The sequence below is a fragment of the Nomascus leucogenys genome, chromosome 5 (assembly GCF_006542625.1).
Source record: "Nomascus leucogenys isolate Asia chromosome 5, Asia_NLE_v1, whole genome shotgun sequence".
Taxonomy (NCBI): Eukaryota; Metazoa; Chordata; class Mammalia; order Primates; family Hylobatidae; genus Nomascus; species Nomascus leucogenys.
In genome coordinates this window covers 28,841,254-28,859,597 of record NC_044385.1, presented here as the reverse complement: position 1 = coordinate 28,859,597, position 18,344 = coordinate 28,841,254, and the positions used below count along the sequence as shown (strand labels likewise).

The 18,344-nt window shown below is 40.5% G+C and overlaps 1 protein-coding gene across 5 annotated transcripts in view; it reads left to right on the top strand.

Moving 5' to 3' along the window:
- Nucleotides 1–461: 461 nt before the first annotated feature.
- Nucleotides 462–18,344, top strand: part of TGFB2 (transforming growth factor beta 2) — a 106,418-nt gene continuing 88,535 nt past the window's right edge. For 2 of the 5 annotated variants that reach the window (XM_030812864.1, XM_003265092.4), the window contains exons 1-2: nt 462–3,755; nt 8,230–9,540. In XM_030812864.1, coding sequence (XP_030668724.1) covers nt 9,195–9,540 — 346 coding nt within the window. In that variant the 5' untranslated portion in view covers nt 462–3,755; nt 8,230–9,194. Of the gene's footprint in view, nt 3,756–6,480; nt 6,522–7,679; nt 9,541–18,344 lie in introns of those variants that run through there. The other 3 variants (XR_004030088.1, XM_003265091.4, XM_030812865.1) reach the window with 2 other exon arrangements.

Below are 18,344 nucleotides of genomic sequence, written 5' to 3'. Positions count from 1 at the left end.
TAAAATGATGGTTGTGAAGACTGATGAAAACACAGTGTTAATGATATGTTAACTGAAAAAGTAAAATTAAAAACATTATGGATAGTATAAGTTTCTTAAATGCCAACAATGCATGAGGTGAACAGAATAAGACTTTTTTTAAAGAATGTAATTTTTGACAGTCTGAAAAGACAGGCCTTATATTTATATTGAGAAAAATGATCCTGACATTTAATGAGACAGTAAAACAGTTTTTATTTTTTGCTTACTTATTCTGTTCTAGAATCCAAACTCTAAATACTGTTTAATAGAGCACTCTTGATATTAGATGACTGTATAAAGAGTCCTATTTGATAGAATCCTACTTTATCTTTTAAGTTTTGCTAATTACCCTGCAATGAATGTTGAACATAAAAAATTTGACTCCCTTTCCATGTGTCCACTGTTTCCTTGTGCCTCTTGATTAACAAAACTTTATTTTTAAGTGAGAACCTCTGTTTTCTTGATTTTAAAAAAAGTCATTGCTATTTTGTTTTTAACTATCCTATTTTGCAGTTCTATCACTTATTCAAGTAAAAGTTGGAACAGAACATGTAATAATAACAGCAAACATTTAAACAATACTGATTTTATGCCAGACAATATTTAAGGGTTTCATAATGCCCCTTAATTCATACCCTCTTCCTCATAACCCTGTTAGGTAGATGCTGTTATTGTCCCCATTATACAGATGAGGAAACAAGCAATAAGTTTCAGTAACCTACCCAAGGCCACACAGATAGTATAGCCCAATCCAGGTTCGAGTCACAGAGCTGCTGTACACAATTGTGATTGCTCACATTTTAGATATTAATGTCTTACAGAAAATGAGATTCTAGAAATTGAACTCTGGAAAGAAAAATGGGCATTCAGTATTTTGGTCTCATTCAACCGTGACATAAACCTATGGCCAATGGAAGGTAGTAGTAGATGCCATGCTCTTTCGGGTCCTCACTTCCAAATAATAAAAAATAAATAAAAAATAAATAAATAAATAAATAAATGGAACAATGATTGTGCCAAAAAGGGTGGTGGCCACATGTGTGCCCAAGGACAGGGCTATTAAGAAGTTCTTTATTCAAAACACAGTAGAGGCTGCAGCAAGTGTCTTCAATGCGTATGTGCTTCCCGAGCTGTATGTGAAGCTACATTATTGTGTGAGTTGTGCCATTCACAGCAGGAAGCCTGCAAGAACTGAACATCTCCACTTCTATTTAGACCTGCAGATGCTGGCACCAAAGCTCATGTAAGGAGCTGAGTCTTTAAGGACTGAAGCAAAACTATCCTCTGGAGAAAAGTAAAATGGAAATTGTACTTAAAAAAAATTAGTAGATGCCATTAATCAAAAGGTGAAAATTTTCCTGGTTGTGTCAATTTACAGTTAACATGTCACCCCAGGCTGTTGCTGTCAGTTTATTCTGTAACTTGCTACTGGATAATTCATTATAGGTCTTGCCTGAGCATGTCTGATAATTAAAACTTTATATTTGAATTATCTGGATGCTACAGAAATAGAACTACTTTACTGAAGTGGTATCCAATAATTTACTATATACAGCTATTGGTTTTTTATTCCTAAGATACAATATATTGGCTATTTGCTGCTCTGTTACTTAATGACATTAGATGACTCATAAAGGTGTAAGTGGTTGACATTTTTGCTATTAAGAATTTAGATATTCAAATTATGCTTTATAAATGAGGATTAGATTTTTAGCATGTTATTGCCTAGGAGATAACAGGTAACTAAAACTTTATAATTAAGGATATCCCATTGCTGTTGATCTTTTCTAAAAAATGCATGTTTTACAATATTTATGTGAAACTAATTTTTATTTGATGTGCAGTAACAACAAATCAATGCAAAATTATACATTAATGAATGTAACAGTATGAAGTTGTAAGACATACCACAGCTTTCCTCTAGGTGGCATGATTTCAGCTATCATTGAGTCAACTGATAAAAATCCTTTTTTTCTACAACCACAGGAGTATGTAGTTTCTGAACAATCAGTGTAAGTGTGACATTGATTAGATTTAATTGTTACAACTGGTTAAATAACCAGATTGACCTTATAATAGTGTATTGTTTAATGATCTTAAGTAACTTAAAATTATAAGACAAAGTCCTCTTAAAGAAACAAATACAAAAACTTGTTACCTCCAATAACCCAGCAGCCAAAATTATTTGTCTCTTCAGGTCACAATGACACACCCATTTCTGGATTTATTTCTTTGGCATATATTTATTTCTTATGGTAGATAGCTTGCTATTTGCTTGGAACAGTAAAGATACTGCCTTTTTACTTAAAAGGACTCATATAGATATAACAAATCTAAAGAGAAACCACAAATGGTAGGATTCTTGATCACAAAAATTTTCATGTTAACAGGAAACAGCCCCTTCAATTATGTGAAGGTAACTTTCCTGGTGTCCCTGGTTTTATGAAGCGGTTACTGTGTGCTAAACAAGAAGGATCAACATGTGAAAAGTAATTATGTGACCTGCAAGCATCAAACAACAAACAGAAACACTGGTCTTTTTTTCTGTACTGGCACTAAAATGGGAAGGGGGCCAAACTCGTTTTTACCTTTGGGATTCTTTTTCTGTTGTTGATTTTCAAAAATTTAAAAATGAATTTCTCTGGCTATACACAGAATGCATAAAATGCTTGTTAATCCCATTATTGTTGTATTTATCTTCTCTTTCCTTTCTTTGTGGGAGACTGCTTTCATGGAGCTCAAAAGAACTTGACCAAGCACCTCTCGGGGGTTCATTTTTATGGCAGTGCAGGTTTATATTAATGCTAAAATTGTGCAAGTAGCATTTTCAAAATGTATCTCCAATGGTGATTTTTAGAATATGCTGCATAGGCAAAGGAAAAAAAGGTCTTGGAAGTATGCAAAATATAGTATCACCATTGTCACCGAAAAAAGGTGAGAGACTAACAGATGTAGTCTTACAGATTTAAAGTGGCTTCATTTTAAATAAGGTAATTATCTGGGACAGTCCTGATTTACCCCTGTTGTCTTAGTGTATCAATGAGTGGCATCCTCTTTACTGCAAAAATGTTTGGATTTGTGTGACAAATGATGTAGCTACCCTAGTTATGAGAACTTTATTTTCTACTAAGATTTAAAATAATCATCAGTGAGAGTTTGTGGTCTGTAGTCTCCAGTTTTATAAATTATAACCATCTATATAGCTGTGCTCTTAAAAATACTTACATACTTAGGCTTTTAAAAATACTTATTTACTGATTTTTCCCTCTATCATAAACTACACTGAGGTTTTCTTTTTTTATGCAATTACTATTGACCCTTGGTTTTTATTCATTTATTTTTTAATTGCAGGCTAATCGAGGCAGCAGAATGGCAAAGTTGTTTGAAATGTAGGTTGGTAATTTTGGCAGTGGAAATTTAGACATTTGGAATTTTACCCAATCTATGAAGCCCACTGAGATGATGACAGACACATAAATTCATTTAAAGACCATGTATCTTTAAAAAGAAAAAAAATTTGTTATACTCATTTTAATTATGAGAACACAGTCATATTTTTCTCTATCACTCACCTTCTCTTTTTCTTTCTCATCTTTTGTTTTTATTTTTAGTTGGCCAAAACACTCTCTCCATTTCTCCCCAGCAACCTCATTCTGGTTTCTTGCTTTGTGAAGTCTATCTGTGAACTTCTGTGGTGACAGAGTAAATGAAGTAGGAGTAGAGATTCTGTAAAGGTGAGTGTCAAGTACTGCCCTAAAAAATAAGGAAAATTCTGCTGCTGGTTTCTTTTTGTCAACATTAGGATTTTGTTAAGCACTTATCCATAGTGTTATGCTGTGTGCCAACTGTTACCATATGTTCATTTATTTATATCAGTTACTAAATGCTATCTTAGTGGATGACTTTCACCAGGGGCAAGAAACCAGAGGCTACAGCTACAGGGGTGACATAGCGCAGGCCACTGTGAGACTGCCTCCCAAAGAAAGACTTCCCTGGAGAGCTAAAATTGTAGAGATATGAGTGGCCCAAAAGCCACAAGCAGTAATCAATCAACTAATCATAATTCCAAAGGATGAGATAATGTTCCCACAGTGTATCATTAGTGTGATGAGTTTATCTCTTTAAAGCCTCACAACCTGCTGATATGCTGTGGTTTTTCTTGGTCCTATCTCTATCTTTTACCACCTCTGATCTCTTTAAACCCACCCTGTTTCCATTTTCCTCCCTGCCCATTGTTTCCTCATTTTTCCTTAACACTTCTTCCTTAGATTAACCTTTAAATACAAATGGAAATAATAATCGGATTATTTTTCATGAGGAAACCACCTTTTCATTTCATTATTCATAACTAGAATAATGAAATAAAGCTGTTTATAGAAATGCATACAGAACATGAGACAAAATTAGTATAGACCAAACATTGTTCTTGAATAGTGGTATCAAATATAAAATTATAAATAAAATCTTAAAAGACTTTTGGTGTATTTTCATATTAAAGGGTTATTTTGCATTTATCAAGTATCACTATTTGGGGGAAAATGTAATCAATTACAGTCGTTCCATGTATTTCTTTTTTTCACCTCCTGATTTTTCATGCTTGAAACCATTCTGGAAAGCTTCCAGAATTGTTACAAATGAAGTTATGCTTTGGTCAATGTTAGTAAGGACTTATGATCCATAGGCGTAAAACTCCAGGACAGGGATGAGTAGTTTTGTTTTCTTCAGCCTCTTGTAGAAATCCCACATTACTTAAGTGAATAGACCCATTGATGAGTGGAGAATGGCTAAGAGTGGAAACAGCTCCACTCTCTACCTCTGTAATTTCGAAACAAAAAATTCCATTTGAGGGCGTTAATAAGAGACTTTAATCGTGAATGCTTAACTGAACTTTGATAGTCATTTAGCATTTTATTCACCAAAAGTGTATTTTCTTGTCCTTCCCTCCTATAATTACTGGGGGCAAAATACCATAACATTTAAAATGTGACTACAGAAACTACTAGGAGGCAGAACTAGAAGCAAATTCTTCTTGGGTTCTTTCCTGACTTTTCAGAGACAGCGAGAGAGAGAGAGAGAGAGGAGGCCAGATATTTTTATTATAAATTCCTTGACAGAAATAAAGACATGATAGGATAAGAAACTCATAGAGTCAGTGAGTAACTTGTTCAGGATCACAAAGCCAGAAAGTGACAGAAATCTGAACCCAAGAAACCATGACTGGAGCCTGCCCTTTAAACCACTGTGCTCTCCTGCCTCCTTGAAGTCATCAAGATGGGTGTATATCATTTAAATACCCTTTTACCGTGAAGACTGTAGAGACCCCGGCACATAAGACCTCCACAAATTGAGTGAATGTTTTGCCTCTTAAATATAGAGATGAAAAGGCATTATAAGAGTTATTTAATAGAAGAAAGGATTCATTTACGGTTACCAGGGAGACAGCTCTAGCAATCTTGCCTGTTAGGTCTTCAAAGAACCGATCATTTGAGAGGTGGAAAGGGGCTCCTCTCCTGCTATACTCACTGCACTTACCCATTCCAGAAGCTTTACCAATACCTCCCGTCTTACCCTCCTGGGCTTTGGGGAGATTAAAGTAGCCTCTTATGAATAAGTCAGGGATCTCAGGTCTAAGGAGTTGTTAAGTGAGCAATAGGTACTCAGTAAACTAAGTATTACGAACAAAAGTGTATATGTCTATGTCAGGAAGAGGGGTGGCATTCAGAATTTATGGCTTACGCTTTCTTAGAAGTTTTGTAAATGAACTTTTGCTACTCTATCCACACTCTAATCTGAATCTACTTAAGGTGCATCAGTGTCTGTACCAAGAAGGTTGTCTGTAAACATGAAAGATGCTCACTGGCTTGTGGGGAAGCTGAACGTATATCCTCAGCAAAATAAGGTGATAGCTAATTCAGGTAACCAGCCATATTCCACAGCAGCATCTTCACTCAGTAGCTCTGGTTTGGAGCTCCTGCTCTGTGTCTATAATGGCCACAGGTGTAAGAATATTCACTTTTTGTCCCATCTATAGAGCTAGCCTACCGCAGTTCTCAAACTGAACTCAGAGGGAGGACCTAACTGGATGAAACTACTAGTCTGACAGTAGTGCCTCTTGATTTTCTTTTTCTTGGGTTACTGGGATGGTAGCTTTGCTTCAATTCAAAACTGGTGTCAAGGAAAGGAACCTGCTGGTGCTGATTTATACATAATTTTTAGAATTATTCAGAAGTGGGTTGGAACAATTATTTTATTCCAGAGTTTTTCAATGTGTGATAATGGAAAAAATTCTGTATTCAAGGGAGTTTGGAAAATGCTGGGTTAAAAGAGTGAAAGGTTTTCTCTTCTACAGGAGTTTCAGAGCCTTTAACATGACAATGTTCCGGAATGAGGAATCTAAGAGGACAGGAGGGTACCCAGTATCTCCCAAACTTGTTTGACCCCAGAATTCCTGTTTGTCAGAACATATTCTGGGACCACTGTTTCTCAGAAGTACATAGTAGGTAAGAACATAGTGGATCCTGACTGCAAAAATCCAGCTCTACCACTTACTGTGGTCTCGAACAAAGTACTTAACTTCTTTGTACCTCAGTCTCCTCATCTGCCAAATATGGATAATAAGACCTACTTTATAGGTTCGTTGTGAAGATTAAATGACCATACACAACACACATCAAATTACTAAGTGTAGTATATGTTAGCTATTATTATTTTTTCAGTGCTCTACTAATAACCTAGGCCCCATACACATCTAAAGTATAAATTCCAAAAGTGATAGAAAGTTCTTTGTGACTTTTCTGAACTAAGGAACATCTGAAGTAGAGAACAGTATAGAGATCTTGGGTTTGGGGGTACATTCAACAGAGTTTCCAGTTTAAATCATCTGTCTGGTCAGTATGGCTGCAGAGTCATACCGAAATGAAAATGTTGACTTTGAGTAACTAAAGGTAAAATAAAAGAAAAAGGGAAAGTGGAACAGTGGTAAGAGTTATTCTTGTATTCATCTAATTTAGACTTGGTTGAAATTGAAAATGTCAAGTTATGAGTAGTGTAGAACAGTAGACATCAAACACTTAAAATTCCAGCTTCCTGGATTAATGCTATGTAAAGAATGAAGTTGGTTGATAATGTTTAGCCTAGCAAGAAGGTGAAGAAGAAAGCCATACAAGAAGTGGCTTAGGCAGCAAATTATAAAGGTGACCATTCATTCAAATCAGTAAAACAAACAAATCTACCTTATTCTTTAGGTAAAATTGATGGATCTCTGTTTTCCAGCAGTTCACAAACAGAGGGCTATATTGTAAACAACAAACTAACAAAATAAATTCTAGGATGGCAACCTGTTAAGGTATCCCAGAAAATTAGAGGTAGGACATGAATTTAAAACATTGGAAGGTAGTCTTCAGGACTGGCCTGGCTCTGAGTAGACTAGTGCTCCCTCCCATAGGGGTGTGTGTGCACACATAATACAGGAGGAAAGCCTTCCCTTCTAGAGCAAGTGATTCAGTTTGGGAGGCTGTGCCCGAGCTACACTAAGTAAAAACGGGAGACTTGATTGTCCTTCAACAGACCTGTCCAAAATGACTAGAAAGTAAATACCGTAAATCACTGTTGTCAGGGCGCACATTCCACCTCCTTCCTCCCTTCCCCACAGCGGTCCTCATTTCCACACCCCCTCAACGGTTCGGGGAGAGCTCGTGGTCTAAGTAAAACGAGAGGACTTCTGACTGTAATCCTAGCACGTCACTTTGTTGAAGGCAGACACGTGGTTCAGAGAGAACTTATAAATCTCTCCTCCCCGGCAAGATCGTGATGTTATCTGCTGGCAGCAGAAGGTTCGCTTCGAGCGGAGCTCCAGAAGCTCCTGACAAGAGAGAGACAGACAGAGATAGAGATAGAAAGAGAAAGAGACAGCAGAGCGAGAGCGCAAGTGAAAAGAGGCAGGGGAGGGGGATGGAGAATATTAGCCTAAAGGTCTAGGGAGTCATCCAGGAACAAACTGAGGGGCTGCCCGGCTGCAGACAGGAGGAGACAGACAGGGTCTATTTTAGGGTGGCAAGTGCCTACCTACCCTAAGCGAGCAATTCCACGTTGGGGAGAAGCCAGCAGAGGTTGGGAAAGGGTGGGAGTCCAAGGGAGCCCCTGCGCAACCCCCTCAGGAATAAAACTCCCCAGCCAGAGTGTCGCAAGGGCTGCCGTTGTGATCCGCAGGGGGTGAACGCAACCGCGACGGCTGATCGTCTGTGGCTGGGTTGGCGTTTGGAGCAAGAGAAGGAGGAGCAGGAGAAGGAGGGAGCTGGAGGCTGGAAGCGTTTGCAAGCGGCGGCGGCAGCAACGTGGAGTAACCAAGCGGGTCAGCGCGCGCCCGCCAGGGTGTAGGCCACGGCGCGCAGCTCCCAGAGCAGGATCCGCGCCGCCTCAGCAGCCTCTGCGGCCCCTGAGGCACCCGACCGAGTCCCGAGCGCCCTGCGAAGCGCACCCTCCTCCCCGCGGCGCGCCGGGCTCGCCCCCAGCGCGCGCACACGCTCACACACACACACACACACACACACGCACGCACACACGTGTGCGCTTCTCTGCTCCGGAGCTGCTGCTGCTCCTGCTCTCAGCGCCGCAGTGGAACGCAGGACCGAACCGCTCCTTCTTTAAATATATAAATTTCAGCCCAGGTCAGCCTCGGCGGCCCCCCTCACCGCTCTCCCGGCGCCCCTCCTGTCAGTTCGCCAGCTGCCAGCCCCGGGACCTTTTCATCTCTTCCCTTTTGGCCGGAGGAGCCGAGTTCAGATCCGCCACTCCGCACCCGAGACTGACACACTGAACTCCATTTCCTCCTCTTAAATTTATTTCTGCTTAATAGCCACTCGTCTCTTTTTTTCCCCATCTCATTGCTCCAAGAATTTTTTTTTTCTTACTCTCCAAAGTCAGGGTTCCCTCTGCCCGTCCCGTATTAATATTTCCACTTTTGGAACTACTTGCCTTTTCTTTTTAAAGGAATTCAAGCAGGATACGTTTTTCTGTTGGGCATTGACTAGATTGTTTGCAAAAGTTTCGCGTCAAAAACAAACAAACAAACAAAAAACCAAACAACTCTCCTTGATCTATACTTTGAGAATTGTTGATTTCTTTTTTTTATTCTGACTTTTAAAAACAACTTTTTTTCCCCACTTTTTTAAAAAATGCACTACTGTGTGCTGAGCGCTTTTCTGATCCTGCATCTGGTCACGGTCGCGCTCAGCCTGTCTACCTGCAGCACACTCGATATGGACCAGTTCATGCGCAAGAGGATCGAGGCGATCCGCGGGCAGATCCTGAGCAAGCTGAAGCTCACCAGTCCCCCAGAAGACTATCCTGAGCCCGAGGAAGTCCCCCCGGAGGTGATTTCCATCTACAACAGCACCAGGGACTTGCTCCAGGAGAAGGCGAGCCGGAGGGCGGCCGCCTGCGAGCGCGAGAGAAGCGACGAAGAGTACTACGCCAAGGAGGTTTACAAAATAGACATGCCGCCCTTCTTCCCCTCCGAAAGTAAGTACTCATTTTGACTTCCATCCCCTGAGGTTTAGCGCTGCCCGGAGCTCTCAAAACCGCAGCAGTTCCCGGGATCGCCCTTCCCTCTTGCGGTTCCCGTTCGCTCTTTTCCCATTCTCCTGTCCTTCACCCCATCCACCTCCTTTCCAGTTGTATGCCTGAGGCCATCAGGCTTTAAAATGTTTACTTTCTACTTTATTTTCTCCATCTTTCCCTTCCCCCTAACAATTCGGTGCTTTAAAAGGCGTTATTCTCTTTTTCTCTTCCCTGAAGTTCTTTAGTCGGCCACCAGCTAGGAGTCAGCCCCACTCTGTCAAACTAGAGGTGCTCCCAGGGGCAGAGTTAAACTGGTGAATCTTGGTAGGTTTGTTTTCTTTGCTCCGATTGGCGTGGAGCGCGCCGAACTGGTGCGCGAAGGGTTAAAAAAAAAGTGTCTCAAAACTAGCCTCTCCGGAAGGCGCCCCCTTTCCGTGCTGACCTATCAGCTGGTTCCCCAAGCCTTCTCTATTGTCTCTAACTCCCCGAAAAATGTCAGCATCGCCGAGACAAAACCCGGTTTGGAGACCCCTCGGGAAACCTACCTGGCCCTCAGTCCTTGATGTATCGTTTGTTATCACTAGGTGTTTCATTACCCAAAGGCAAAATCCCATAACCACGTTCCCTTTTCACTTAACCTGGAGTGTAGAAAGGACAACTCCGTTTCTGACTGTGTTTTAAAAGGTTTTGTTCACGTTATTTTAAGGAATACACTCAAACCTGCCTTCTTCACATCTCCAGTGTAGCAGATCATTTTTCTTACGGGTCTGTTATCCTGCTCCTGCCTTTTCGTAGGCTTCCTGCAGTTATTTCAATGCATTCCTAAAACTCAGAGTAGACGACAGACGTATTTTTTTTTTAAACTGGCTTCTCTGAGAACAGTGTCCTCAAAACCAGCTGGCATACAGTAGCAATAGGAGTGAAATGATTTATTGTAGAGGAAGGGAAGAGACAGTGTAGAATGATTTCAGAGTTCTTAAAAAAAAAGGAAAGAAAGAAAGAAAGGAAGAAAAGGGGCAGCAGCATCCAATTGATACCTGAGAGGGTTAAATATCAGGAAGAAGAAAAAGAAAAGTGGGGGCGGGGTGGGGGGAACCTCTTCAACATTTGTGTATTCCAAATCCCAAGTCATAAACTTTTCATTGGTTGCTCATTTCTCTCCTCCCCTTTCCATGCCCTATATACTTGCTGGCTGCCTTTGCAAAGTCTCTGTGTCTTGCCTAAATAGATAATACAGCCATCTTGGTAATTTTCTCTTAAAGGTTCTAATTGCAGGGTGGTGCTTTTCTTTTTTAATATTTATTTTTAGTTTGACAAGTCCTAGCTATGTGACCTGCCATGTCTTGTACTTGATGGTCTCAGAAGTCAGCCCATGTATCTAACCCCAGTCTTCCTAGTGACCTTTATTTTGCTGCAACTTCTCCTGTTCTTGTTCAATAGCAGAACAGATGCAGAGAATTCTGGCAAGCAGGATGATTTTATTACTGTAATTATGGCACTATCCACAACAGTGGTGATAAATACACTCCACCCCTGGTTATCCCCTTTGGGAAGTAAAGCTTTCTATCTGGGGTGGAGCCAAGGAGATATTAGGAAAGAAAGTTCATTGTAATTAATCCAAAACCATTGAGACAAACAAGGAGTTCAGTCAGTTTGCTTTCTCTAGCACGTGCATCGGTTCTGCTGGTATTTGGGCAAAGCGAAAAGTATGTTATGTAGAACCTGAATAACTCATCTTTCAATGTTTATATGCAAAAGGTCTAATAAATTGCCAGCACTTTTATAACACAGAAAGGAGCTCTGATCTCATTACTGAATAGGTGTGGAGAGAGCAAGGAACCCAAGAGGGCATTAGTTCTTTGTTCTCTCAGGCACACTTTAGTCTGAAGAGCTGAGATGATCCAACCCAGGGTCATGGTCATCAACAAACTGGAAAAATTCCTAGATTATTAGGAGGATTTCACAGTATGGCATTTGACATCAATGTGTGGATTCTCCTCTCCATTTCACCCCAGCCACCAAATAAATGAAAACCTCTGATATGTCCAGGATAAATAGAACATACTGCCAGTTTTCATACAAAGAATACAGGCTTTAAAAAGTCTGTATTCTGTATGGAAGTTTAGGAGCAGAAAGCCATATTAATAGCAGGTTCGATACTACTGTGCAAGGACTGGATAATTTTATAGAAAATAGGTTAACTGATTTTCCAGCACTTTCTAGTTATATTGGAATATAGCAAACCCTTCCAAAAAAAGGAAAAAAAGAAAAAAAACATATTTTTAAAAAGCAAATTGAAAGTACAGCATTGGCTTATATACCATCTTTCCCTCTTTAGGACTTTTCTGCCTAACTTTTAACTCAGCTGTCACTGAAGTGGCTGTGGGGAGGGAGTGTGCCTGTCATTCCTTGCAGTGAATCTGGCGAGGGTCATAAGCCCCAGAGATGAAGGCATGGGAAAGATCACTGGTTCATTTTTTACCACCAACTTATTAGCGTTCAGGGAGTGACTTCAGCTCAAGTATTACAAATATGCTCTAATTATACTCAATGAGCTATATATCATTACAGATTGCTGATAGCCCTTTGTGGGACATTTTATAAAGTTCAGACTACATATTTTTAGCAATGTGGAGATTTAAAAGTAAAAATATAAGAGATATTGTGTATGCTCTCAGGCATATTTTGTCTTAAATATTATCCTTGGCCAAGTATACTATATAAATACAGTAAATATGAATAGAACTGGCCAGGTGCCAATCTCCTAGGATGAATTTTAGTCAAGAATGTATTTATGGGATATAAATAATACTGTGTCAACATTTAAAGAAGGGGTCTGATTAGTTTTGAATTTATTCATATTGATCTTTTCACGTGCTGTTAGTTTAAGACTCAAAGTGGAGTTATGCTAAGGTTTACCGATAGTTTGCCCACTGGGAATTAGTGGACCTCTAGTAGTTTAACAATTCATTTGAAGTTTGAGGCACATCTATTTGAAAGATGCTGCACAACGTTTTAGAAACTTAGGAAGGGTGATTCAATTATACACAGGAAGAATTCAAATAATTGACATGTAAGAATCTGTAGAGAGTTGGACAATCAAAAAGACGAAGAGACACAAAGTTTCATTTTCTTTCTTTTCTCTCCCGTTTTCATTGTAACCAGTCAGCACATGTTGTGGTTCTAACCCTGGTGATTTTGTACTGCCCCCAACCCCCACACCCATACTCCCACTGGAACGTTTGGCAATGTCCAGAGACACTTTGGGTTGTCATGACTGGAGTTGGAGGGGTGCTACTGGTATTTAGTGGGTCAGCCAGGGATGTTTCTAACCATCCTATAATGCATAGGGCAACCCCCCCTCCCAAAATCAAATAATTCTCCTGACCACAATGTCAGTAATACCCCTGTTGAGGAGCCCTGGTATTTGTTTGGGGTTACTGAATTCTGTTAACCGTACCATTTAGAAAATAATAACAAAAATAAAATACCTTTATGATCAAAGCATATTCAAATGAGAAAACTGAATAGGAGGATAGTCAGATAGTTACCTTAATTAAATGGAGTGTGGATTAGACCATCATATACGGTATGTACTTTATTTTTTGTGGTCTTAAAGCCCCTAAATTAGAGACATCAAAACTTCCCATTTATTTAGCTTAAGTGATGGTGTTGACCTATCCATTACTAGCTTCAGTCAGCAGCAGTGTGATGTTAGAACAGAGAAAGAAGAAGTGAGGAATTATCATGGATTCTCCTTGCAAGGGAAATAAGCAGTTTGTGTTAATAAAGAGTGGAATCTCCAAGCTAGGCAATGGAAGAAAGTAAATAATCATCTTGATTTATTCTACCATTTTGAAGTAGAGACACTAAAAATATACAGCCTGAAAAATCACAATGAGATTTCCTTTGTAGTTGTTTCACATGAATGTTAAACATTTAACATGAAGCAATCTCCTTTTCTATTTCCTCTGTGATTTTCCAAGTTAAATTGTGGAATGTAGAATGAATACCAATGACACGATGGTTTTGGGGAATGTGACTTAGCATTCAATTCATGAATATGTCTTTCTATATACAAGTTGCCGGTCTGTTGGCCACTTGCCCAATGAAGGAAAATGTTAGCGATTGCTGGAACATAGTGGTATTTTTGCTTTATGTAGTAAGTATTTTTACTATTTTATTTTTTAGGATTCTCTGTGTGTGTGTTTGTATGTGGGTGTATGAGATTGAAACAGAAAGAAAAAGAGAGCATATCAAAGACAGACTTGAACTTCTTGACTTCCAGAATGATTGAGTTATTAATATACAACAGACCGAACTTTAATTCTTCCTTTTTTATTGCATCGTTGCTTGTACTAACTCTAGTGTCTAATTGTTGTTACATTTAAGTTAGGTCACGTGCTCCTCCTTCAGGGTATCCTCTTTTTTTACTTTTCGAAGACTAGAAAAACCTCTCAAAGAAGTATACTATTTATAACTAAAGCAGTTGGGTCGTCTTTGTTGCCAAGTGAGGCCAGCCAGCTTTATGCCTCTCCTGAGAAGACCCCACCCGATGAAAGAGGGGCTGTGCAAAGGTTGGGGGGCAGGTGGGGACCTCTCCACCGCACAGAAGGAAGGGGTTGGGGGAGCCCACTGTGTCTCCACAGCAACCCCTGTGGTCTACTCGAGGAGTTGCACTTTTTGAATGATGACTTCTCCCTGGTGAAAAGATGGTGATGTAACCTAGTTGCAGCATCTTTCATATAAAGATATGAAAGAATGACAGATCATTTTTCCTAGAGGAAACTGAGATGTGAAAAAAGGGCTAATGACTCACTGTTGAACCCACATCAAATCTGGGTTAGAACCAAGGAGGTCACTGACTTGTAGGCCTTCGCCCAGAGATTACAACACACTTTAGGCTGCATATTTAGAAGGTTCGAGAAATTAGAGTGGAGGCTCCTGGCCCTGGGAGAGGTGTGCAGGGTCACCACTGGAGTGGGACTCTGGCCCACTGCCACTCCAGCCCGCCTCCCCCTGCCCCTTGCCCACCGCACCCACCCCCCCACCCTGCCTCATTATAGGTTCAGGAGTAAGGTGAGCAGCCCAGCAAGAGACTGCATGGAAGAGCTCTGGAAATAGCCCTTTCCGCTATTTTGATGTAGCATTTCCGGTACTGATGGGCTCCTGGAGAGAGGATTTGGATTTGCCAGATGTGCTTGCTCTATTTAGGCAGCACTTCTGCTCAAGGGTGTATTCCATTTTGCAGATTCTGCACAGCTTGACGAAATGTGGCTCTGCCTGAGATAAACAAATGTCCATTGTCATTTTGAAGGCATATGAGTGCTTTCATTTTAAAAAATATCCTTTAAACAATGAGAGTTTTTAACCTGGGAATTCAACATTCTCCAGGTATTTTATTTTAGATTTAATAATATGTTAGGGGATTCTTTGATGGGTTTGTTTAGACTGAAAAGTTTGCTTCTGTCATTTGTTTGGAATAAATTTGCATCATGCTACAACCACAAGCTGCTTTTGATGGTTGGCCGTTTTGTTTCTTTTCAAAGTGCTGATATCCAGAAGTGGGTGTTTAACTGCACCACACTCTCACCACTACCTTACTTCCTGAATTGGCTTGGTGGTCTTTACTCTGAATAAAACTTCCCCTTGGCCTCTTCTCCACCATCTCTAAATTGCCTTCTTTTCCTTCATTGTGATGGAATGTCTGCATGGATGGATGGTCGCGTGCTCACATATCATGTCCCATTTGATACTCTACTAAGTTTGTGGGAGACAGCAACCCCTTTACTTAACCAGGCCTCAGTTTCTTCCCTTGTAAAGATGAAGAAAGTAACACTCGCCTTCTAGCGTTGTAAGGATTGATGATGACATATGTGAAGAAGCACCTAGTGCAGCTGCTTCTGGCATGGAGTAGGCCTTCTTTGCCTGGCAGCAATTCTCTGAGTCTCAAATGCCTTTGACTTTAGGGTGTACCATTATTTTATGTGCCACTAAGAAAAAAAATCACTCCAGTGATCATGCCATTGATTTTAAGAGAGGGTCTGGATTTTAGAGAGATGAAAATGTGATTATAAGCGATACCCTGGGAACCACTTCCATGAACCTCGGATGTCTTGGAACCCCCAGCTCATTCTTTCCTTTGCGATAGTTACACTCAGTGGATCTCTTTCCTTTGCTCGCTCAGATTGTTCCTTAGGTGGCCTCTGCCACTTCAGGGCAGGGATGGGATGGGACTGGAAACAGAGAACATAGGGTTGGTAATTCACCATGTCTAGCACGATCTAGTTCTCCTATGAGAAGGCCTGAGAGTTTAGGCTATTAGATTCAGGCCTTTCAGGGTCTGGTCCCTCCTCCTTGCTCAGCCCCTCCTCTCACTAAATCCCTGCATGAAAACTATACTCCAGTCACATTGTCCTCTTTGCCTTTACCCAAATGGGCGATTTATTTTCATGCCTCTGGGGTCTTTGTTTATGCTGTTTCTTCTACATAGAGATCTATCTTTTCACACCTTTAAAAATCCTTCTGCCTGGTGTGGTGGCCCACGCCTATAATCTTAGCACTTTAGGAAGCTGAGGTGGGAAGATCACTTGAGGGCAGGAGTTGAAGACCAGCCTGGGCAACATAGCAAGATCTTGTCTCCACAGAGAATTTAGTTGGGCCTGGTGGTGTGTGCCTGTAGTCCTAGCTACTTGGGAGGCTGAATCAGGAGGACTGCTTGAGCCTAGGAGTTTGCGGCTGCAGTGAGCTATGATTGCCCCGCTGTCCTCCAGCCTGGGCAACAGAGCGTGACCCTGTCTCTAAACACAACAAAATAAAACAAAATATTTCTGGGCGTAGTCAGATGCCACCTCCTTAGAAAACCTTCCTTGATTGTCCTAGTCTTATTTAATTAGCTCTTCCTTTGCACTCTTACTATACCAATGGTTATGTCTATCTCTCCCTCTTCTCTTTTGATCTTAGTAAGATCTAACTCTGTTCTGGGCTGTCTTCTTCATTGGTTTGTAGACTGCCCCAGGAACAGAAATCAAGTCTAACTTATCTATATTCTTATAGGACTTAGCATATTGTGTTTGATCAAGGAATGTTTGACAAATGAATGAGCATTCCCTTTAGAGAATAAGATTGAACTACAGGAAGAAGAAGAATCTGTGAGTTCAAGGAGGTGTCAGGGCCAGGAGATGTGGAGAGATGAAATGTTCTGACCTTCATTATCAGGGAAAATGTGTCTGATGGGTCATGTCGCTATGCTAAAGAGCACAGGGCTTCTCATAACCACATATTTTCTGTTTCCAATTCTCAGATAATAATGAAGTTGGTGATAATGATGATTAAAGCTAACCTTTATTGAGGACTTCTTACAGGCCAAGCATAGCTAACCTTTATTGAAGACTTATAGGCCAAGCATAGTTTTAAATATTTTACATGTACCTACTCTTTAATACTCACAAGCAATCCTATGAGGTTAATACTCATATTGTCCCTTTGACAGCTGAGGAAATGGAAATAGCTATTTCTATTAGTGATGTGTTATGGAAATTAGACTTTCAGCCACCACAGGTAATAGAAGCCCTAATACAGAGCCCAGGAAATAGAGAGCATGACCTTTCTTGCCCTCTTGATAAATGATGTAATACATACATGAGAGAATGGTGACTCTCCTCTGTTAACAAGAATTACATTCACAAGCGCTGAGAAAATATACCTCTGAAGCACACAACCTGGGTTTTCTTTTCTTGCCTCGAACACAATCAACTTTTATTTACGCACTTAATTGATACAAAAAGTGTGATTTGTTAAGCCTTTGATTGTTTCTGTTTGTTTGTTTGTGAGACGGAGCCTTGCTCTGTTGCCCAGGCTGGAGTGCACTGGCACCATCTTGGCTTACTGCAACCTCTGCCTCCCGAGTCCAAGCGATTCTCCTGCCTCAGCCTCCTGAGGAGCTGCGATTAAAGGCATGTGCCACCACGCCCAGCTAATTTTTGTGTTTTTAGTCAAGATGGGGTTTCACCATGTTGGCCAGGCTGGTCTCGAACTCCTGATCTCAAGTGATCCACCCCCCTCGGTCTCCCAAAGTGCTGGGATTATAGGCCTGAGCCACCGTGCCCAGCCTTGGTTTTGTTTTTGAACTGCAATCATTTTCCTCACAAAAATTTTGATAAATTTTATTGATAGGATATTCCTGTTTCAGAGAATTAATTTATTTGGGAAGGCAAGATGATATACAATGAGCATGATGACTTTGGAGCTAGACAGACCCATTAAATAAAGAAAGGAGAATAAGTAAATGGGAATTGTACCAAAGGAATCTCAAAGGCTGAAAGGGAAGCGGTAACATCAAAGACAAGAAATCCTACTCCAGGCCTGTGGCAATTGTTAAAGAGTGGTCCTGTTTTGGTTAGCAACTTGGCTCTTTCAGTGCAAGTTATTAAAACTGCCTCATTGATATTTAAGTTGCTTCCTACCGAATTCAGATCTTGGCTCTGCTGTTGTCGGCTTTGCAGCTGGATTTGAAACCTCCCTTCAGTTAGCTCAGCCTCAGTTTCTTCATTGGTAAAGAAGAACATCGACTTTCTAGGGGTTGTAAAGGATGATGTGTGTGAAAAAGCACCTGGTGCAGCTGCTTCTGGCCTTCTTTGCACAGCAGCTATTATTCATCGAATCGCATTGACTTTAAAATGCAACATTATTTTATGTGCCACTAACAAAGAAATATCACTGCCCATTTAACTGTTAGTTATAACATTAACTAAATATCACTGCCA